Source organism: Chionomys nivalis, chromosome 24 (assembly GCF_950005125.1).
Source record: "Chionomys nivalis chromosome 24, mChiNiv1.1, whole genome shotgun sequence".
Lineage (NCBI taxonomy): Eukaryota > Metazoa > Chordata > Mammalia > Rodentia > Cricetidae > Chionomys > Chionomys nivalis.
The window spans coordinates 38,808,596-38,832,644 of NC_080109.1; the positions used below are offsets into that span (position 1 = coordinate 38,808,596).

At 42.1% G+C, this 24,049-nt stretch overlaps 1 protein-coding gene across 11 annotated transcripts in view; it reads right to left on the bottom strand.

The window, feature by feature from the left end:
- Pex5l (peroxisomal biogenesis factor 5 like) overlaps positions 1 to 24,049 on the bottom strand; it is a 203,792-nt gene that overhangs the window by 68,826 nt on the left and 110,917 nt on the right. For 6 of the 11 annotated variants that reach the window (XM_057756757.1, XM_057756753.1, XM_057756754.1 and 3 more), the window contains 2 exons: positions 13,310 to 13,414; positions 2,495 to 2,606 (listed from right to left, as the gene is read on the bottom strand). In XM_057756757.1, the coding sequence (XP_057612740.1) occupies positions 2,495 to 2,606; positions 13,310 to 13,414 (217 nt within the window). Of the gene's footprint in view, positions 1 to 2,494; positions 2,607 to 13,309; positions 13,415 to 15,539; positions 15,606 to 24,049 lie in introns of all 11 variants that reach the window. The other 5 variants (XM_057756759.1, XM_057756758.1, XM_057756756.1 and 2 more) reach the window with 2 other exon arrangements.

Sequence of the window (24,049 nt, forward strand, 5' to 3'; positions counted from 1 at the left end):
TTTCTATTATTAACAATAAATCTAAAGATATATTCTTTTAAAATTTGTTAGAGATGAATCTTGCCACTTTGGAAAACTACTTCCTACATTGTTTACTTTGTATTGATTTTCATAAGAACCACATTCTGTAGGGATTTAAAAATATAGCGAGTTTTGCCTTGAGATATATTTCTAAGCTTGTAAAACAAAGTGTCCAACATAGGATGGCTGGAAATCATTGTATGGCAGAAAAGATTCAGAATATTGCATTATGGATTGAATGGCGCTCCACCCCTTGTTCATAGGTAGAAGCCCCCGTACTTCGGAAAATGACCTCATTGGAAATGTGACTAGAGATGAGGCTGTTTGGAGGCCAGGACACAATCCCAGGACGACAGATGTCCTCATGTAAAAGGGAAATGTGACATGAGTAGGTGTGTAGATAGAGAGATCGATGTGATCTGCACACAGATAAAATCCCACTTGGAGTCATGTGTCACATCCGAGGGACCAATAGAAAGGATCAGAGGTGGTAACAATGTCTTCCCAAGAGCCTGCAGGAGTGTGTCCCCCAGCACCTTGATCTGAGGCTTAGAGATTGGTGACTGGTCTCTCAGCTTGTAGCAGGTCAGCAAACCCCAGGGGCCTCCTGTATCCGCCTTCCAGTGCTGGGATTGTAAAGACAGGCTTTTTTAACCCAAGTGTTCTGGGGATTGAACCCCAGTTCTTACGTCTAAAGAGCTAGTGTTTACTGACTGAGCCACTTCCCAGCCCCCAGGGCTGGCTGTTTCAAAGGGACTTAGTTTCTTCAATTGAAAAGTGACAATGAGCTTCCTCACTGCATCTGATTCTTCTGGGATTGTCTACAATTAAGAGACCCCAGCTCTGTGTTTTCTGGGTTAGCTCTCCAGTTTCAGCCAGCTGAACCCCAGCTTCAGAGGTTAATATTAATAGGATCTGATGGTTGAATTCATTTTAATGTCCTGTTTAGAACCTGCCAGCATCGTTCTGTGTGCCTGAACACTCCAAGTGACAGGTGGATTTAGAAAACAACTTGGGTATGACATTAAGTAACAAAGAAGGAGATTCAAGAATGCTGCCACCTGAGTTGATCCGTGTGACCTCCCGGGCTCGACTTTACCACTGTCAGCACATCCATAGATGGCTACCTTCCCTTCATCTCCTTGAGTAATTTACAAGATAAGGATTGTGCTGTTTTTAGATATGGAGAGTGAGGTTCAGCTATTGCTACCATATAGACAACAGAAAGCAGTAGCTGGCCCCACGGTACAGAGCTGGGAGGAGAATGCATGAGGTTTGATCTCCCTGCCTTTCTTCCACCCAGGGCTGCTGGCCAGCATCCTCTCTCTATAGTAATTTACAGCAGCCTTAAAAAACATATATATTTTTTCCTATCTGACTTTCTTCACTTAGGATTCCAAGTGGTAAAAATGTAAGTCACTTGCCAGTGGAGGCCACTGTGGAAAAGTGGGACCAATGTAAAAAGGAAGTGTGAGATCAGGCTCTTCGCAGAATTGGCACCGCCCACCCACTCACTATAATCTCTGATTTCCCATCCTGAAACACCACACTTTCCTCATTATTTGAAGAGCACACCTTTGAAAGGGAGTGTTAGCCCAATGAGGTAGAAGTGAAAAGAAGCCCTGCTGGAGGAATGTGGATCCTGCTATCGGTCTGAGGCGGTCTTTCTGATGGTGATGGAGTGCTCACCCCTACACGCGCCAAGCAAGCGCTGAGGGTGTTCTGCTGCGAATGCTTAGTTCCAGGAAGGGTTTGTGCAAGTCGGATGCTCAGGTCATTTATATATAGAGAGAGCAAGGACCACACTTAAATGGCCCTATAACATCCTATGCCCACGGGGTATTTTAATTACTACTGACCTCTACTCAGAAAGAGTACCGCAACATTTTTATTTGGCTGGACTTTTGCTTCAGAAAATATTTTCCAAAATAATTGGACCATCAGGCTGAAGTTGCAAAATCTCCCTCTGAGATAGCAGCTTTCCTTTATAGCATGGCGGGTTTCTGAGAGGCAGGGTGGCAAATGCAGAGGTGTGTGCACCAAAAACTGAGTGAGAACAGTAACACACTGAAGGCCAGCCAAGCCGACTGGGTAATATACAGTGTGGTTTCCTGGGTAATCAAAAGTCATTTATTAATTTATGCTGGATTGTATACGGGTCAGTCACTTGATTGCAAATATCATCCCCTACTTAAAAGGCCTGGAGGCAGGGATAGTGAGAGGGCTCAGTAGGTAAAGGCGCTTGCTGCCAATGCTGACAATCTGAGTTCAATCCCTGGGACCCACACGGTGGAAAAGAAACGTCTCTCTGAGCTCTACTATGCCCTCCATAGGTCTGTTTCAATACGCAAATGTCCACACCCACAAATAAATAAACATACCTCCCCACTTCTTTAGAAAAATGCCTGGAGGAAAAATGCAAACATCTCTGGGTAAAGCACACCCCACTGGAGCATAGTTAGAAGTGAGTTACCGGCTGTGTTGGACGTTACTGGTTTTGCAATGGTCTCAGATTTGGTCTCGCAGAGGAAGTCATCGATGGAGGGGCTCAGAAGAGGTCTGCTTTCTTGTTGCTCATTCACCAGCTGAGAACAAACGAACACAGGCATCAAAGGGCTTCTCGACTGAACTGCGCAAGCATTTGAATGAAAACACAGCCCTGCAACACAAGAGGACAAGCAAGCCCTACCAAAATCAACACAAACAGAAATAAAATAATGGGGTGGGCCAATAGAGAAAACAAAACATTACCACAGGCTGGGGATGAGCCTTCAGCACTGTTAATCTATGTTTGGTGCAGCCAACTTTAGTGTTAAAGCTAAAGCCTGTTTCCCTCCTGGAGGGGCTTTAGAGTCGCCTGATTTCAGCACACGAGAAAAGACACTTGGTCCATCATAGGTGCTATGGGCTCACGCCACTCTCTATCTGGACTAAAAGTCTTAGAAATCACTGGAACAGGGGCTTCAGATTCTGTGGTGATGGACTGTCATGAGGACTAGCTACCTGGTGTCCGTGGGTGAGATGCACACACACATGGACCTGTGCGGTTAGTTAGATGAACACTACTTTTGTTCCTTTCTTAAAAACTCAAGGTACCTAGAGCCAACCCCCATTTCCTTAGCATGGTTTTGGAGAACATAACAAATATTATTTGAAGTAAGAAAATACTATTACTATCTAGGCATGTAGTAGGTGTTTGTGAAAACCTTTAGTTAGTCTATGGGCATAGATTCCTATAAGCATAATCCTATTTTTCCTTTAATTAATTCTAGAATTTAATAATTTGTTAGACTTAAAATTCTAACTGAAAACTGTTTTAGTGTGTTCCTAATTATTGGTAGTGGCCAGTTATTTACTGCTTCACTTTGAATCCACACTTTCTATAGTTAAGAGAAAATACACGCAAGTAGTTAATCACTAACTTGGGTGTCTTGATTTCCTGGGAGAAGCACAGCTGTTTGGCTCTACTTGTGGTCAAGAAAAGATGCGCCTCAAAGTTCCTAGAATTTTAATAACTGACCTGTCAAAGTTTTACTTTTTTTTTTAAGAAACAACGGACTTTGGAGTACTGCCAAGTCGAAATATAGAACTCCACTCATTGCCATGTCATTGTGTCTCTGGTTCAATGTCAACAAAGTAGTTCATGGTCATCAGATACTGGACACCCAAGCACACAGTTGTTGCTACAGTGCATCAAACCTCAGGTCTCCGTTAGAGCTTTTCATGGAGAATTAAACATTTGATTTTCCTATATATTTGTGGATATTAGTGGGGGATACCTTAGAGAATCACCCTTCTTTAGTGTTTAAGTTAACACCATTAGTCTTCAGTTAGTGATAGTTTTAATGTTACTACATACAAAGACACATTTTACTGGGAATCACAGCTCCTAAGGTGGGGTGGGTTTTGGCCTTTTTTTTGTCTGTTTGTTTTAAACGATGTTCCTTTAGTCTATAACTGAAATTCTGATCTGATCCCTTTGTTTTTGTTTTCTGTTTTCCTCTTGGCTATTGCCCATGCTGTTTATTTTGAAATAGCTTTATGTCCTGAGGGTCTGTGAGCTCCCTGTAGTTTCTAGGTAAGACATTTGAGGTTTTTAAGAATGCTGTGGACAAATCAAGCTTAGGAATTCGTCTAAATATGTTCTGGCATATAAGTCCATTTTAGGATGTGAAGATGAATTTGAAATCACTGGCAAGGCAAGTAAGATGACAGAAAATGACAAAATGATCAACCCTGGTGGTTCTGCATCCAGATCTGCTTCTCACACAGGGAGTTTGTGTACAATTTTGTGCGGGGAATACTTTTTAGGATCCAGCCATCATGTTGGGTGTAGTGATGACATTTGCTCTTTGAACCCTCAGTATTTAACGAAATGAACCTTCCCTGTGGAATGTGATGCGGATTCCACAGTGCCAAGATTTCTGAGGCTGATGGTCACCATCAAACACGGCACTGCACTATACTCTAACAGGCCTGCGCTCACCAAGCCGCCCCCTGGCCCTGTTGGCAAACATGTAGGAGACATAACACAATGGTGACTTTAAAAGTCTAAATATTTACGTATGATGCCACAGCTCTCTCTTTGATAATCAGTACTTATCTAAAGAAAGTCTGATTTTACAAACAGGCAACTATGTATAACTAAATTCTCTTTATGTTGATTTAAAAAATACGAGTTATTTCTTCACTAACATTTTGATTTGGAGGAGAATTTGGATAGTGTTTGGTTTGAAATGTTTGCAAACGCATAAGGGCGGACTTAGGGACAGGACCTTTGTCTAAACACAAAGCTCACGTGTATTTCATACACACCTTGCACACATGCTTGAAGGTAAGTCTATGTAATAAGTTTTGTGTGTCTGCCTCTCTTTTGGCTGCTACCTCTAAAGCCAGAGGCTTCTACTCATAGCCCCATACTGGAACTTAAAAAGTTTTGGATCTGATTTCAGAATAGGAATGCTAAACCTGTATCAATTTTAGTATAGATTATCACAAGTTAAATTACAAGCAACGTTCCCTAGTCCTCCCTTTTCCAAAACAATGAAGGGCTCAGGATTTATCCCTGGATCCCGATTCTGTGTACATGGTTGCAGAACAGGCCTGAGTTCCTATAGCTTAGGATATGGGGATATTCAACTTCTGTAGATACTCTTAGTTTTTAATGCTGAAAAACCACCCTATATTATTTGGCGAATTCCAGAGAAACTATTGTTTGTATCAACATCTAAATGGAGAAACAAGTGAAAGGCACTATTGAGTAAGGGCTTTCTTCAGGGCAGCATGCTTGTCAAAGGCAAGAGGATTTTGTTGGTGTTGCAGAGTCACTCATTCCAATTTCAGATGGAGTCCTCGAAGGAAGGAAGGGTCAATAGCCCTCTCAGTCACTGCTCACCGGAGGAATGGGAACCAGGGGACAGTGTCTCAGAAAGATCCCAGTAAATCCAGGGCAGAGTCATGTCTCTCCAGTCTTCTAGCTCCTGCTTCTGAAAGGCTGGTGTCTCTTCGGTGTCCAGTGTCCTGTTTCTGACCACTGCTGACTCCAGAACTGAGGGAAGCATGTGATGGTCATGTCATATCCCTATGTCATTCTTGATGTTTCGCTCCAGAGACACAAAACAAGAGGGCACCGTGAACAGCCTTTAGAGTTAGCGTTTCTCAGGCTGGACCAGTGTGGTGGTGCCCTGCTGCAGTGGGATGAGGCGAGGCTTCCAGGTGAAGAAGAGGAAAGCCGGATGACAGTGAGCATGAAAGCCATTCAAGTGGGTCAGAAAGAGCTTGGGCTTGGATGGAGAGGTGGACAACGGGGAAAGAGACATCATGAAGACAAAGGAAGATCCCCTTACAGGGTCTGAAGTTAGACATAGCCACGGCTCGCTCGTTATAGCCTTCACAGCTTCTAGTAGGGAAAGTTCATGCAAAAGGTATTCAAGAAATGGCTGACAAACGAGACAATGGCTTGGTAAAACTTAAGGCACAATAATGTGTATTTTTCACACTCTGATTAAATGGATTGAACATTGTTTTAGTCATGGCAGTGGTATTTCTTAAATGTGTAGACAGGACCAGCTTTCCCCATCCCTCCTTCTCTTTCTTAACAGGTAGACTGTTTTTCTCGTGGTGATCTAAGAATAAATGAATCTTTCAGGTTACAGACAAAAGGTTCAAGTTGAATGGAATCCCCAAACCATCCTGCTAAACTTTACTTTCAAATTGTGAGCTGTGGATTCCTTCCTCATTCATTGGCAGGATGAAGCTCATTGGCATTTAGATTTACTTCTGTTCATTTGAAAACACTTTATCGATTTCTGTCATTTAAGACTTTGGGTACAGAGCATATTGGTGTTATTAAAATGTGAATCAAAGGTTTCTAATTCTTTGCTAATAACGGAGTCAGGTAGTGCAGTTTTGAGATCAGCTTCTTAGATAAATCAAATTATCAGAGCTGACTTTAAAAGGCCCACTTCATTAGGTGTGAGGTTTTGTCTCAGTCTGTTCACATCTTTTCATTTCTGTTTCTTCTCTGACTGTGGCCTCTTCTCAATATTTGCATCAGCTCAAAGGTCATTGGGGATGTAGCTCATGAGAGAATATGTGTTTAGCATGTGCAAGGCTCTAGTTTCAATCCAAGCACATGAAAAACAAGCCCCATGATGGTAATGGATGCTTACTTGTCTTTCACACACCCCCTACAACAGCACACCTTGATGAAGCCCCTACAACAACACACCTTGATGAAGCCCCTACAGTGGTACACCTTGATGGCACCCCTATAATGGCACACCTTGATGGCAACCCTATAATGGCACACCTTAATGGCAACCCTATAATGGCACACCTTGATGGAGCCCCTACAATGGCACACCTTGATGGAGCCCCTACAATGGCACACCTTGATGGAGCCCCTACAATGGCACACCTTGATGGAGCCCCTACAATGGCACACCTTGATGGAGCCCCTACAATGGCACACTTTGATGGCACCCCTACAATGGCACACCTTGGTGTGGCACCCCACAATGGCACACCTTGATGGAGCCCCTACAATGGCACACCTTGATAGCACCCCACAATGGCACACCTTGACCTTCAGTGGAGGGGAGTGAGCACCTTTGGAATGACCTCCTCATCTGTGCTTATGTAGGTACTATCTTAGTTTTAATGTCTTTCTTATCACTAGATTAGAACTGTCATGACATTAGTTTATTACATCTTTTTTTGCATCCTATAGTAGTGGTTTAATAAATATTGAGCAGCTTTATGTAGTGAAACTGGCTGACTGTACAACAGAATGATCATGAGGGTGTCCTAGACTTCATACTGAATTCTAGCAGTCCATGGCAAGATTAGTGGTCTTTCAAAATGCTTAGCGACTTCCTAGAAAGCTTTATCCCAGACATTCAGGTCCATTCCTTCCAGGGCTGTGTCTTTTAGATGGGGAACATGGGGGCGCCTAAGCAACATTTTGTGATGCTATCGAGGTTGTTAGTTTTCTACCGAGAGGGAAGAATGCCACGAATTAACATCTAAAGCAGTGGGCATTCACTCAGGCTTGTGCTCGACCAACACCACCAGCGCTGGCGAGAAGGACTGGACACAGGTGAATGGCAGGGCAAAATCACCACAAGACACAACCTCCTCACCTCATTTTTTATTTTAAATCAGAAACCTGCATCTGGAGAGTTTGAGGGAAAATACTTCTGAAGACGCAGAAACGGGGGGTACACAAGAAAGTAGGTGAGTAGGTAGATTTGCACGAAGGGCTTCCTTATCAAGCAGAATTCAAAGGACAATTGAGCCTTTATATTTTATAGTTAATCAGATATTCAGTCGAATGATGTCAATTGAATTGTGACCTACTAAGACTGGGCAGGTGACATGATCAGCAGATACTGCCACATAGGTGCAGGGACACCAGCAGCTCCAATTACTACCTTACTATTTTATCTGAAAGTGCCTTGCCTTAGTTCCATTTTAACTCCTCTAGTTTTAGTGTTTTTTTTAAAAAAATAATTTTATTATGCAGTCTATTTGGACCAAATTATAAAGAAATATTTTAATTAAAAATATTTTATTTTTGAGATTATAATATGATAACATCATTTCTCCTTCTCCTTCTTCATTCCAACTCCTCCTTGATTCTTTTCCAATTCAGGGCCTGGTTGGAAAATATTTTTCTTTTAAATATATTCTATTGCTTAAATAAGAGTGTATAATCATATTACTTACTTTGTGACTAAAATTTCACTTTATTTCCAAATAAATCTATTACTTAGGTTTTTCACAAGAAGAAATAGGTGAAAATCTGTGTCAACATACTAAACACCGACAATAAAGTGAAATGCATTTCAGGTAATCAAAAGCATACAAGATATTAATTCCTGCGACACTGCTCATTTCCCATCAGGCTGTTATTGTGCTCTGCTGCTTAAGCAGTTCAGCACTTTAGGAATCACTTTTATAGTGAAAACAGTAAAGCTAGCGTGCTGGCCGGTCTTAACTGTGAACTTGACACTACCTAGAAACACCTGGGAAGATCAGGTTGGTGTGCGGGCACGCCAGTCGGGGACTGTCCTGATTGTTACCTGAGGTACACCCAGACTACTGTAGATCACATCATTCCCTACGCAGGGGCCCCTGACTAGTACAAGAAAGGTGGAAGCTAGCTAAGAGCAAGCAATCGAGAATGCATATCTGCTCTTCCCCCTCTTGACTGTGGCTGCGATGTTCTAGGTTCTGCCATGACTCCCCTACAATAAAGCGCTGCAACTTGGACTTGCAAACCAGATAAACTCCTTTTTCCCCCAGGGTTTTTTTTTTTTTTTTTTTTTTTTTTCTGGAAGGTGTTTCTTCCAGCAACAGAAATGAAAGCAGAGCAGCCGTTGACTAGAAACAACTGATAATCTCATATTTGTAATGTTGATGTAAAATAATATAGTAATAATCTTTGGGAATTTTTAAGCTCATTTCAGGTCTACGGGAACAAAGCACAAATATGCATCTGTGCACTTAAACACTCCCTTATTGTATGTGACATTGGTTTGAAGTGTATGTTAATTGTGGAGCAGGTTTTCATTTTGTTATAGAACTTTATAGTTTATTAATTCTGAGCAAGGTTAGGATTCATATGATATCTATCAAAACAGGGATCACATGGGGAGGATTCTCTAACATGGACTGTGAGCTGGCTCAGTCTACTGATGATCATCCCTTAAACAGTCTATCTTCAGAGCCTGGCCACACCTGCCCTGATACCTGAGAGCCTTAGGTGTCTGGGTACTAACAGCCTGACCAGGCCTTAGGTATCTGGGTACTAATGGCCCTGACCAGGCCTTAGGTGTCTGGGTACTAATGGCCCTGACCAGGCCTTAGGTATCTGGGTACTAATGGCCCTGACCAGGCCTTAGATGTCTGGGTACTAATGGCCCTGACCAGGCTTTAGGTTCCCATGTACTAACAGCTCTGACTAGGCCTTAGGTTCCCATGTACTAACAGCCCTAACCAGGCCTTAGGTGTCTGTGTACTAAAAGCTCTGACCAGGCCTTAGGTGTCTGTGTACTAACAGCTCTGACCAGGCCCTAGGTATCTGTGTACTAACAGCTCTGACCAGGCCTTAGGTGTCTGTGTACTAACAGCTCTGACCAGGCTGCACCCACATCCTCCATGGTAGTCCTTGTCACAGCCATTCATCCTCCAAACCCTTGACTTAATCTAAAGATCAGTCAGACTTTCTCCAGGCAGGACAGTTAGATGTATAAAATTAATCCATTTGTGGGGAAAGGAACTGGCAATGCCATCCCACACGTGGGCAGTGTTATTACTAAGGAAGGTAGGTGTATATACTTAAGGCAATCATTTTAAGTCAAAGATAGGAACCCAAGTGAGGTTATGTTTAGTCACCTTGAGAATGTTTTCCCAGCTAAGGACATTGCTCTTTCTCTCTTATTATACACAGAAAAATTCGATTCCCATCGAGGGATAAGAAGGGAGAACGGATAGAGTACGGAGGTGGAGTAGGAAGGAAATCACCCTTGAGGCAGAAGAGATGTGAATCTCAGCTCTAAGACACTGTGCTCTGGAGGAAAAAGGAGCCGGGTATACCTTGATTTAAACATCCAGGAGGCCAAATTTGTCAAAATCAAACTTTCTCAAGTTTCCTTCAGAGAGGAATGTACTCGCTAAGGCCATTTTGTCTCATAAAAACAAATCTCATTTTCCATGGCATAATCTTTGGGCACATGGGTTTTCTGTCTATCATAAAATTATTTTGTTGATAGAGCTGCAGCTTACAGTAGTGCTGCTTAATATATGCAATAATACTTTTGCACTATAAAAGTCTCCACTGGTCATTAATATATTCAATATACCTTTACACTATAAAAGTCTTCACTGGTCATTAATATATTCAATATACCTTTACACTATAAAAGTCTTCACTGGTCATTAATATATTCAATATACCTTTACACTATAAAAGTCTTTACTTAATATATGCAATAATACCTTTACACTATATAAAAGTTTTCATTGGTCATTAACAAGTAAAAAACAATTTCAATAACTCATCTCGTTTAACTCAGCATATCCAAGGTATTTCAACATGTGATCAATAAAAAGGATCAGTGTGATAGTTTGCATATCTTGGGATTAAGCCTTAAAAGCCTTTTTTGTTCTTACAATTTTTGCAGCATGTCTCAATTTCCAGAAGCCAGAGTACTCAGTGGCCATGTGATCAGTGACCATCGCACTGGAGAGCCCAGGTCTGGAGGAGTTTTTCCTCAAAGATTTGGCAATCTGTTTTTCATCAATGCATGCCAGTTTACAAACTGAGTTAGCATTAATTTAGGACAGCATGAACTTGTTCCTATAGAATCAGTAATTATACTTTCTGGGGTCTAGTTTTCAAACCCAGTCCTTGGCTTTGTTTCAATTCTTTGACTTTGTTTCATCTGCTGAAGATATATCACTGGAGAATGGTTAGCTAAATTCTTCTAACAACAGTTCCAGAACAAACCACTGTAATCACAATTTAAAACTGTTGAAATATTGGGCTGCTGAGCAAACAGTTACTGAACAAGATGATGTAGCACAGTGCGATTTCTGTGTTTATCTTTTATGAGCATCCCGAGAGGGCAGTAAGCAACTTCAGCTATGTCTGGCATCTACGGCACAATGGCTGGTGTCGATGTACGAGGGATGGAGATGAGTGTTTGTTCTCGGCAGGATGTAGTGCTATGCCACAGGAGTCTTTACAAGAGACACTGGGACAAACATATCAAGACACCAGGACATTCACAGAGGTTAACAGCTAAGAAATGTGGCATGGTAGACAGACTAGATGCTGTGGTTGCCATGGACGTACTCACTTTTTCAGCTCACTCTCCTCCTTTTTGGCTTGTGTATGACACTGGTACATACCAGGGGAAAGCCACTCGTGTGTCATGTTAAAAACATATTAGCTAATAAAACTACATTTGGTTGAGAAATTATTCGATCAAAGCTGTCGCTGAGTTCCAAAGAATTATCATTACAAGTGCATTGCATGTTATGAATCAGAATTCTGCCTGCTGATTCATAAACCGGCCAATATGTAATAAGAATACAAAGCATCAAAGGAAGCGCTACACAGTCTTCATGCAGTAAAGTCATAATCGGTCTCTCAGAAACAGTCAACACAACACCAGACAGATTTAAAAGGGCACACACAAATGTTCTGAATGTGAGAGGTGACGATTGTCATGATTTCTTCTCTACACCAAAATACCAAATATATCATTGGGCATTAAAATTTAAATTCAAGCTTAGACTATAATGCTAATATCATACATGTGGAAATGATTACTGGGAAGTAACGGCAAAGTGTAAGACTTGGGGGACTCTGGGGATGATTGGAGCCTGTCTTAATTGTGGTATCCCAAGATGCTATGGTGTGGCACAAGAGCCAACATCATTACAGGTGTGTGGCTCATCACCTGCTGGGAATGCCAAGTGCCCACTTGCCAACCATTCACAGAAGCATTATGGGCTGGATATTTTGCATATGGGATTCACAAAGGTCTGACTCTGATGGGCAGGTGATCATTGTAAAATGGTATATACTTCATAATGTCAGTTCAGTAAAGGACAGACACTTGATAACCTGAAGGAAACAACAACGAGCCCACTCTGACAACAGAAAATTTCCCAATCCTAGAAATCTTCAATAACTTAAAAACTTTATTTAATGTTGGCGTTATATAATTTTCATTACTTACAACGTGGCATTTAGAATAAAATAAAACCACACATGTTGGCAGCAGCTGGGGACCAGATCTGCTGATATTCTGAAAATAAGCTGCCATAATTTAGCTTTTGACAGAAATGTTCTTCACAGGGGCTGTAAATGGCCATTTTTCTAATTCTAGCCGTGTGCATAATCGGAGGAGAATAGTTGCATTTACGAATGTGTTATGGAAGAAATGAAATGTTTAACATAACAACCTAATCTAAATTATATGATATATGCAAGAAAAATATTTTTTATCTCAGAATTTAAAACTGGAAATTGCACGGGGTGGTGATGAGTCGTGCTATAGATATTTATGGAGACTTTTACAGGATGTTTCGGGAGTCCCCGGGCATGTGCAGAATGAGTTTCAGCTTGCCTTCAAAGACAAATGTGGACTTTTTCCCCCGATGTGTCTTACAATAAAGGCTGAAAATGGCCCTTTCAGACTCGAACTAGAGATGGCGCTTCCTCATCAAGGCCACTAAGCGTGGAGAGGAACAGAGAGCCATTTTCTGCATGGAGACTCGGGGACTTCCGGCTCATTCCTGTAACTTAGTTATTGACATAAATATGTATAGACAAATGTGTAGTATGCAAAGTCACAACAGAAATATATTTAACATTAAAATTTAGAGCATCTACTGGCAAACTGACATATGTATATAATATGACTGGATTTATTCAGGAATTCCATTTTTTTGCTTGTTATTGGTATTTCTCAAAGTCAACAAGACTCCTTTGAAAGAAGCAGAGTGCTATACTTGTACATATATTGTTTTAATTTTTAAAACTAATGTTCAGTAATGAAAATTAATATTCACGATCAAGAACTAATTTTTTTCTTTTGAAATTTTGGCTTCCATTGATTATTTTTACAGTTGTTTCATTGAAACTGCTTTAAAAAAGATTGGCTTGAGTTACTGTTTTTTTTTTCTTTTTTTTTTTTTTTAGCTGATGATCACAGTTTTTGATACATTAACATATGTCAGCTTCCTACAGGAACCCTATGGGTCTGCCCACCTGTGATGTCACAGTAAGGAGGGGCTTTTCTTCTGCAGACTCCTCCCTCGGTATCTCCTTCATCACCATGGCAACAGCCTTATCTGCAGCCCTAGAGCCTTTCCCCTACAACAGTGAGACCAACAAGGCATGTGTCAGGAGGCGTCTTGAAGTTATTTATGGCAAGAGAGGCTAAGGTTTAAAGAGCGATCCGACCGACATGAGTGAAGAGGTGGACTGCTGCCAGGGGATCTTGAAGCTTTTGGCTGAGGAGAAAACACACAAAATCTCAAAGATTAATTGTGAACTTTTAGTTAGCTACTTTTCCACCCTTCACAGCGGACCTGTTTAACATAGCATTTTTATATGTATAATATATTTGAAGGCAATTAACATGAGAGTAACATATTTTTATAGTATTAGTTTTAGCATGCTCTGACTTTCCTGTTGTGTTCATGTATAAATTATGACTGGACAGCCCCTAGACTGTTTGGGTTGAGGCAGAGATTAGAGCCAGAATCTGATTTGCTAAGAGCTTTCACTGGCTGTTCTTGGAATCTCATTTTTCAGTGAATTTGGCATAAGGAGTATACAAACTCCATTTCTTAAGTATTCTACAGTGGCTTCAGGTGCCAGGGTTTTACTCATGGTGTTCTGCGGGATGGTCTGACCTGAGTCAAGTAGAATTTCTTCCCCTAAACTCAAGGGAACTAAAACCAAGGAACTTCAGTGTAATTTTACACATGACTTTTAATTGACGAATTCTTATAAATACACAAGTAAACTATTCTTGTTGGGGCAGTGATCTCGCTGTATCTGGTGTTGGTTTGTCTCACATAAAGAGAATTGCGAACCAGCAAGATGTGTTATCCTCTCTGTTGAGTTGATGAAATCATCAAGTTTATGAGAGTAACTAAGTATGTGTCATTATTGAACAAGACAAAACATCACTTTCCCAATAAGCTCTCAATACTTTCAAAATAGAAATTTTAATATTTTTCAGCTCTTTTCCCAGAGTCTCCCTGGAGAAAATCATTTTATACTAAAAGCACATAAAATATTTGTGCGGTCAATCTACTTATAGCTGCCTCACAAGGAGACACATGGACAGGTGTTAAGTGTGTGTTGTGAGGGGCATCGTCTGGAAAGGGAATTAACTCCAGTACTCCCTAACACTGACAGCCTCACCTGATGCCCAAGAGGGCATGGGCTATACTAGTATTTTAGATGTTGCAAGGATACCTAAAAAGCAAGTTTCATTTAGGGAGCAAACCCCTCCATTTACTCAGGTTCTAACCTCCTAAAATATAGCCAATCATAGCTTATATTTATGGCAAGAAAGGAAACTTTTTTGTACAGATAATAGATTTTAAGCTGTGTTTGTTTTGGCTTAAGGGCTGCATTATTAAATGACAATGTGTTCCTTTCCGAGATGAATAGCAGGTACTGGAGCTGTTATTTCTCAGTGTATCAGTAATAATTTGCATATGTGTTCTGAAAAGATTGCAGGGTCTTGCTCCTTAGGCTCCCTGACTTTTGGAAGAATAGTGGGAAACTTGATGTTTCACTCCAGGCTTCCTCTTTAATGAAGCAAATTGACTTTCCTAAAATAGATAATAGCACAATTCTGAATTCTGGGGAAAGATGCATTGGGATACTATTCAGCCATTTAACATGTCTTTCAGATACTAAGTTTGTTTGAGGGAGACATTGCATGCTATCAACTTATATGTTCATAAGCTACGCTCATGTATAGAAAAGTATCTGTCTTATAACATTTATTTCTGCAACTTTTCAAGAGCAAAATCATTTGCAAAGAAGTCTTTCCATGCTCTAAGACATTCTAATAATATAGAAATAAACAAAGTGGCATGCTTATATTCAAATCCCTACAATATTCAAAGGGACGAATCGAGTATTATAAGGTATAATTAAAAAGCAATAACTCAGACTCTTCTTGCGATGAGAAGGAAGGTATGAATTGATAAGCATCTCAAAAAATTTCAGGTGACTTTTTCAAAATGTCATTTATTTGAAATGCTACCAATCTATAAACTACAAAGAGAGAATTCTTACATGTGCAACTATAGTAGCTAGAATTAGCAACAGACATGCTTTTTACTAAAACACAAAATAAAAACCAAACAAAAATTAGTCCTTTCATGCTGAACTCTAGAACAAAGCAGTGGTCAGCTGAAAGGTTGAATCATAAACACATGCGGGGCTTTGCATTTCTTGCAGAAAAACCCACCAAAGCCAGGGTCAGGTCACTTTTTTGAAGACAGTGCCATTTTTTCTTCAAGGTTACACCTACTACCTGGAAAGAGTCATGATACCCGGGTTAGTTCCCTGTGGCAACTGTTGGCTTCAGTGCCAACACCCCATGACTTTCGTTGTTTACAAACGTGGTACAGTCTGAGCAGAGGAGAGCTCTGCAGGCTCCGTCTTTGCGGCTGCAGAAGGAGTGGCAGCCTAGCCTACATGGTGAATCCACTCATCTATCCAAGTTCCCCTCCCATCCTACTGTCACCTTAACCTGCTGTCCTCCGTTCAGGCTGTTAGTGCTGACTAGCCTCCCAGCTGGAGGACGCTGCTCCTAAAACACAGGATCCAGCTAGTATGAGAGAGAGTGACTCTGCTCAGTGCGGCCATCAGTAGCTCTGCAAACTAACAGCAGCGCCACTGTGGTGCGATGTTCTTTACCGAGGTCAGTTGCTTAACATATTCCAAGAAACCTATCTACACAATAGTTCAACTTTATAAATGTACCTGTACCAAAAAGTCAACACTGACTTATTATTTGAAACAACACGAAGACAACAAAAGTGGAAACACAACTGGAAATACATTCAAGCAAGAAGTGAGTTATGCACTTCATGCTGCATGAAGCCGTCTGCGCCTATCGTGTGCTGAGAAAGAGCAGGGAAGAAGTAGATCAGAGGTGACTAACGCCTGTCTCATCAGGACAGCCTCAGCTCTTATTCCAGCCGCTTCTTTTCTGGATCATACGTGAAATTCACTTTCCCTCATTTCCTTGTTGAATTTCTTGAGATGTGTTTAAGTAGAAAACATTGTGTGCAAATGGTAACATTTTCCTTGGTACTTTGCTGTGAGAACTCCATGATAGCTCTCATTTCTTTATAATTGCCTTCTTCAACAATAAAATACACAAAATGGTAGCCTTTTAAACAATTCTGGAGGACAATCTTTTCAACTCCTGTTGAAAAGGGAGGATGGGGTGGTAGGGAACCAGTACAAGGGGATAGGGAGGATGGGGACTAAGCACATGGGGATGGGGAGGATGGGGGCCAGCACATGGGGATGGGGAGGATGGGGAGCCAGCACATGGGGACAGGGAGGATGGGGAGCCAGCACATGGGGATGGGGAGGATGGGGGCCAGCAGGGATGGGGAGAATATGGAGCCAGTACATGGGGATGGGGAGGATGGGGAGCCAGTACATGGGGATAAGGAGGATGGGGGCCAGTGCATGGGGACGGGGAGGATGGGTACCAATCACATGGGGACAGGGAGGATGGGGAGCCAGCAATAGGGATGGAAAGGGTGGGGAGTCAGTGCATGGGGATGGGGAAGATATGGAGCCAGCACATAGGGATGGGGAGGATATGGAGCCAGTACATGGGGATGGGGAGAATGAGGAGCCAGTGCATGGGGATATGGAGGATGGGCAGCCAGCACATGGGAGCAGGGAGGATGGCAGCAGCCATCCTTCAGATGAGGAGGTGCTGCTCCACTCCCTGCCTCTCAGGGAAGGGAATGAAATTACTGACAGAAGCTGCCATTAGCTCAGCATTCTGCCAGATACCTGACAAAGTTTGGGTGTTCTCGTGATGACTGGGGAGATGTACCTCACTTGGACAGTTGAGATTAAGACTGAATCAGAATGATTTGTCCACTGCTCATCTGCATTTGAATCATAAGAGGGAACTAGACCCTGCCTACTGTATCATTGTATCTAAGGTTGCAGCTCTCCTCTCCTTCGCAGAAATGACTGCTGTTTAGGTTATCAATTGCATTTTAAGCAGGAGTCACTTTTCAGTGCAATCGCTCAGACCAGCCATGAACACACTATTAGTTTCTGGCTTTGCCAAAGTGTCTTTCTGTGCAGCCTAAGCTGGCCTGCCAATCGCTGTATAGTGCAGGCTGCCTTGAAGTTGTGCACTACTTCAGAAGTTCCTACTTCAGACTCCAAGTGGCTAGGATTATGGAAATCTTTTTCTCTTCTAGAAGAATCAGCCAACCACACCCTCAGTAGGAAGCACACTCCTAATGAAATACTTTGCCTCTTTGATCTTCATGGACAACTAACCCAAGTATTTCAAGCATGTGGCCTTTTTATTTTAGATCATAGCAGCTTCATAAATGTGAGAACTCCTTTGGTTCTTGCTAATCCTGAGTGCCAGTCTGTCATCTTTACGAAAATTTCCTCAACATCTATTCTGGGTGCCTAAAATATATAACATGCACGACACACACACACTCGGTTCATCTGTGACCAATCTACTACTTGCAGATTTTATGATGGCTACTGTGTAGTTTGTAGTTTAAAACATTCATTGCACTTATTTGTGCATGTGTGTGTGTGCGCACACACACATATGTGCACACATATGTCCAGGTGGCGCTCAGAAGACAACCTGTGGTTGTTTGCTCTTTCCTTCCACTATGTCTGTCCTGGGGACCAAACTCAGGTCATCTGGCTTGACAGCCAGAGCTTTAACTGCCCAAGTCATCTTGTCAGCCCCATGGAGTTTGTAATTTAAAAATGTTTTTAATGGTCTTTAATCTATCCCTTTATCAGAGATACTAAATAGACGAAAAGGAAATTTGCTAAGAGAGGGGAAAGTAAAGGGTGACAAAAGTAGAGGACCCCTCAACCTGTAACTAACATTTATTTTACACACGACTTTTGGTTTTGATTTCTAAACTCAATCCATACTCTTACCCAAAAAGGAGAAACATCCGAAATGGGGAAAGACAAATAGCAGGTGACATCTTTTTAAAACAGCCCCAAGTACTATATTTTATTTTGACGCTGTTGGAAATTAAATATTTCTTAAGATGAATGTTTAAAGGGTTGACATATTTATGCCCATAATTGTGATCGCTTGCACACACACTCACAAACACATACAGGCCCAAACACCTGCCATCTTCATAATTTTGAAACCTTACTCAGTTTTGTCCAGGCTAAAAAGGAATCCCAGGGATGATGTCTGTGCACTGGGCTGAAGCACCTGTGGGGAGCTGGCTGTGGCAAAGCTGATCACTGGTGGCTGCCCTTTGCTGGTTAGGACAGAGCTGGCTGACCGTCCTTCCTCTCGGAAAGGTAAATGCTATGTTAAGTGCCCCGTGGTCTCTTCCGACCTCAACAGCAGAAAAGGTTGGAGTAGAGCTTCCCAGTGGCTTGTGAGCATTGGCCATTGCTGTCTGCTAATCTTGCCTGCCATTCCTGCCTGCCATTGCCCCCTGCCATTGCCCCCTGCCATCGTCCCCTGCCATTGCCCCCTGCCCTTGCCCCCTGCCATTACCTCCTGCCATTACCTCTTGCCATTGTCCCCTGCTATTGTCCCCGGCCATTGTCCCCTGCCATTTTCATGCCCTTTCCCAGATATATGCACCAGTGTTGATCTCCAACACAAACCGGGCTTCTGCTTGGGCTGCCGTGACTACTCCTACACCCCGAGACCTATTCATGTCCTGTGTTTTGTTCTTTTTTAAAATTGTGGAAATGGAGCTAATGTAGGCACACTAGTTCTCCTTTCTAACCATCTCTAAGGGAGCTTTGAGTTCCCTTTACCCAATATTTTGTGCCTTTAAAAAAGATTGGCTAAACCGGGCGGTGGTGGCGCACGCCTTTAATCCCAGCACTTGGGAGGCAGAAGCAGGCGATCTCTGTGAATGAGTTTGAGGCCAGCCTGGTCTACAAGAGCTAGTTCCAGGAAAGGCTCCAAAGCTACAGAGAAACCCCATCTTGAAAATCCAAAAAAAAAAAAATGCTATTTTTATTTATGTGTGTGTATTTGTGTATTTGTGTGTGTGTGTGTGTGCGTGTGCATACATGCATGTAAGTGCAGGTGCCCTTGAAGGACAGAAGAGGGAACTGGATCCCTTGAAACTGGAATTACAGACAGTTGCCAGCTTGCCTATACCCTAAAATTCCGAGATACACAAGCAATTTGAACATCTCCCTAGGCCCTTACTATCGTCCTTTATTTGGTACGATGTGCCCAGCTAGATTTCATCAATGAAACTGCCTCATGAGAATGAAGATCATGCTTATTTCTCTTGAACCATTTCACATTGCCTGGCACAGGTCTCCACGGGCACAGAGGTTTTTAAGTACACCTAGACGTACACCTCTTGAATTTTTTTCTTATTATTTAAGATGCTGATATTACATAAAATGGTCAACTTTGGCAGAAGGTGATGCTGAGTTAGAGGGAAGGTTTTAATTAGATGTTTAAGAAGCATCACACAGATACCATCTTACACCTGTCAGAATGGCTAAAATCAAAAACACCAATTATAGCCTTTGCTGGAGAGGTTGTGGAGAAAGGGGTACACTCATCCATTGCTGGTGGGAATGCAAACTTGTGCAACCACTTTGGAAAGCAGTGTGGCGGTTTCTCGGGAAATTCGGGATCAACCTACCCCTGGACCCAGCAATACCACTCTTGGGAATATACCCAAGAGATGCCCTATCATACAACAAAAGTATATGCTCAACTATGTTCATAACAGCATTGTTTGTAATAGCCAGAACCTGGAAACAACCTAGATGCCCTTCAATGGAAAAATGGATGAAGAAAGTATGGAATATATACATATTAGAGTACTACTCAGCAGTAAAAAACAATGACTTCTTGAATTTTGCATGCAAATGGACAGAAATAGAAAACACTGTCCTGAGTGAGGTAAGCCAGACCCAAAAAGAGGAACATGGATGTACTCACTCATATTTGGTTTCTAGCCATAAATAAAGGACATTGAGCCTATAATTCGTGATCCTAGAGAAGCTAAATAAGAAGGTGAACCCAAAGAAAAACATATAGACATCCTCCTGGATATTAGCCTTCATCAGGCGATGAAAGGAGACAGAGACAGAGACCCACATTGGAGCACCAGACTACAACCCCAAGGTCCAAACCAGGAGCAGAAGGAGAGAGAGCACGAGCAAGGAACTCAGGGCCATGAGGGGTGCACCCACATACTGAGAATATGGGGATGTTCTTTCGGGAACTCACCAAGGCCAGCTGGCCTGGGTCTGAAAAAGCATGGGATAAAACCGGACTTGCTGAACATAATGGACAATGAGGACTGCTGAGAACTCAAGAACAATGGCACTGGGTTTTGATCCTACTGCACGTACTGGCTTTGTGGGAGCCTAGGCTGTTTGGATGTTCACCTTAATAGACCTGGAAGGAGGTGGGAGGTCCTTGGACTCCCCACAGGGCAGGGAACCCTGACTGCTCTTAGGGCTGATGAGAGAGGGGGAGTTGATTGGGGGACGGGGAGGGATATGGGAGGTGGTGGCGGGGAAGAGACAGAAATCTTTAATAAATAAATAAATTAATAAAAAAATAAGCTTGAGCTAAAAGGCCAAACAGTTTATAATTTAAAAAAAAGGAACATCACACATACAAATAAAAATTCATTAAAATTAATAAAGTGTTGCCAGGTGAAGTTGACCGAAGTTTGCTCTGAACTATAGATTATTTTTTTTTAATTAACAGGATCCAGTTTGTTCATAAATAGCATGCCATTTGTTCTTTTGAGGTTAAACACGGCCTGCTTCCCTCCCACCATGTCCTCGGATGGTCAAGGTGACAGCACTGGGGCCTCTTCAGCGGCCAGCAGCTTTGGATTAAGGATGCTTTAGCATCAGGCTTCCTATGGCTAACAGGGCCTCTAAGCCACGTGTCACTTCTGCTCAAGAGCAAGTCTTTTCAACATGCTGCAAGCAACATTCTCACAGGGTGGAATGATTTCAAGCATTTCTTTTCTTCTGATCTCATTTTTATATTAGGGATGGCATAAGTAGTCTATCTGAAAATTAAGAAATAAATATAGAATGAATTTCTGTGTGATAAATCTCAAATCTGTTATATTCTAAAGGTCTTTGTTTGCTATATGAAATATACACCCTCCCCCAAATATAATCCCAGGGTAAGGCTATTATTATTAGTTTTGATTTTTTTTTTTTTTTGTCAAATATCATTTGCGAATGAGCATCCTCCGGAGGGGAGTTAGTTTGGAGGATAAGAAAAGATTGCTTCTATTTTTTCTAACTTGTCAATATGAATATTTCAGGAAAATTCTATTTCTAAATGATGTCCCAAAATTGTGGCCCTGGAGCCCAATTAGTTAGTAGCTTTCCTTATGTTCTGGGAGGTACAGGGGTTTTTTTTTTTTGTTTTGTTTTGTTTTTGTTTTTGTTTTTTGCTTTGTTTCTAACTTCTTTCTCAGTCATTAAAACACTATAGTCTTGCTGATAAAACATAGGAAAAAGTGAGTTCCATAAACTAGACCAAATTGGTAAGTGTCTAGGCTAGAAGGTCTGTACTACAGTGCCCTGTGACTTGACTTCCCTAACGTAGTCCAAGAAGACCCCTACGCTGCTGCTGCTCTTTTAACTGCTATCCGAGGGCCACTGGCTTTACTTTTCTTCATAGCGCGGGCCTCACGAGTGCAGACAAGAAGTCTCTTCAATCTTGTGAGGATCCGCAAATGGGGCCCGTCCAGCTAGGTGTGGCCAAGAGGATGACCAGCTTCAGGTGCCAGTGAGAGAGAATAAGGGAGGGCATTGGGCCTCTTGGCCTCAGAACAGTGAGAGTCAAGACGGAGTTGGAGCCCCACCTTTGCCTTTTATTAATATCCTTGCTAACCTTCCACCTTCCCTTGTGGAAGTAAAGACTATATGCTTCAAAAATATGACATAGTCACATGAAAACAGGAGGTAGATAATAACTGTTAACTATGAACGGCTGAGCCAATGGGCTCTGCCAGTCTGAAAATACATAATAATGTGCAATGGTTGTATTAATTCGTAGGGTGAACACCAATAATTCAATCTGAGTTGTAGTTTGTCCCTGGCTGACAGAGTCAACTTTGTCTACTGTGACTTACATATGACATCAACTTCAGTGGTGTCCAGATGGGATTTGCATGCTAACAACTCCTGGGATACCCTGGTGCTGAAAATAAAACCAACTCCTTTTCTATAATCGCCACAAACACGGGATTTCCATTGGTATGTACATAACCACTATTTTATTTAGTTCCAAATATAGGCTTGCTATAAGTATCATCAATAGACAGGTAAAATAGGATCCTGAATTTCTCAAGAATCAGCAAGCTCCCTGTTCAGTAAGAGACCCTGCCTCAAGAAATAAGGTGGGAAGTGATAGAGGAAGACACTTGATATCAGGCTCCAGCCTACACACACACAGACACCCCACACACATACCACCACACACACACATCACACACATCACATCACATACACACCACACATCACACCACATACACATCACACCACACACACCACATACACCACACACACATACGCACACACACTTTGTTCATAAGAACAAAGCCACAAAACACTGCTCCATTTTCTCCTGGCCCACATTTATTGGCATCTGGAAGGCTGGGCTAGGGAAAGACCCAGAAGAGTGGCTACATTCAGGGTTGAGATTGTGATTGAACCCCTGGTCTGTAGCTTATACTCATGTTCTGAGACTAGAAAGGACCATTCTGTCTTTCCCAAGTATCATCATATTTGAGTATCAGCTATAAGATGCTATGGTGTGCCCCATCCCAGCTGTGTGTGTGTGGATGCTGAGGCTGAGTGTAGTGTAGCTGACAGAGCATGGATCATGGAGTTAGAGACTGAGGTCTGAACTCCAGGAACAGTACTTTCCTTCCTGTTTGACCCTGGGCAAAGAATATTGGTTTTCTTTAAGATGCCAAGTAAGAATGAAGTGGAAAGCGGCCTCATGGACTCTGTAGCATTTTTTTGTGAGAGTCCAGAGGATAATTTATGTGAGGGTGACCTTTGATATGCACCGATACTGCCTTAAGTCAGCACAATACCATTAGCTGATTCAATTATAGCCATATGCACTGGGGAGCCTATAGTATCTGAAGGAACAATTTACTGCTCTGAAATAGTAATCTGATAAAGCCGTGCTGTAATGAAGTGGGAAGGGAATGGGCTTTCCCTGACAACAGGAACCCAGGAGAGTCTGATGTGGCTCTTTCAGCTACAGCTGTAGGCCTTCAAAGCCTGTTAGGCTGCACTGAATTCATGGGCCATTTCCTGTGCCTTGGGGTTGACGACCACAGTACCATATGAACAAATCTACTTGATCAAGCGAATGTGATCGCCGTAATGGTGGTTTTCAACCTGACAATCCTCAGAAAGAGTTCAACAGAGAAGACTTTGAGATGCTGGAGACATTTTCAACAATTACAAAAAGTTCACTGTTTGACTGATATATTGGCATCTCTTCTATATCTTGCTTCTTGTGTGTGTGTTCATGTATGTGTGGTTATACATGTGCGTAGATTTGCATGTATGTGTATTATATGTGAAGGCCAGAGGACCACCTTGATTGTCATTCTTCAGGTGCTGTCAGCCCTTGATAACAGGGCCTGTCACTGGCCTGAAACTCACCAAGTAGGCTAGACTGGGTGGCCAGTAGCCCAGGGATCTGCTGTTTCTGCCTCCCCATGG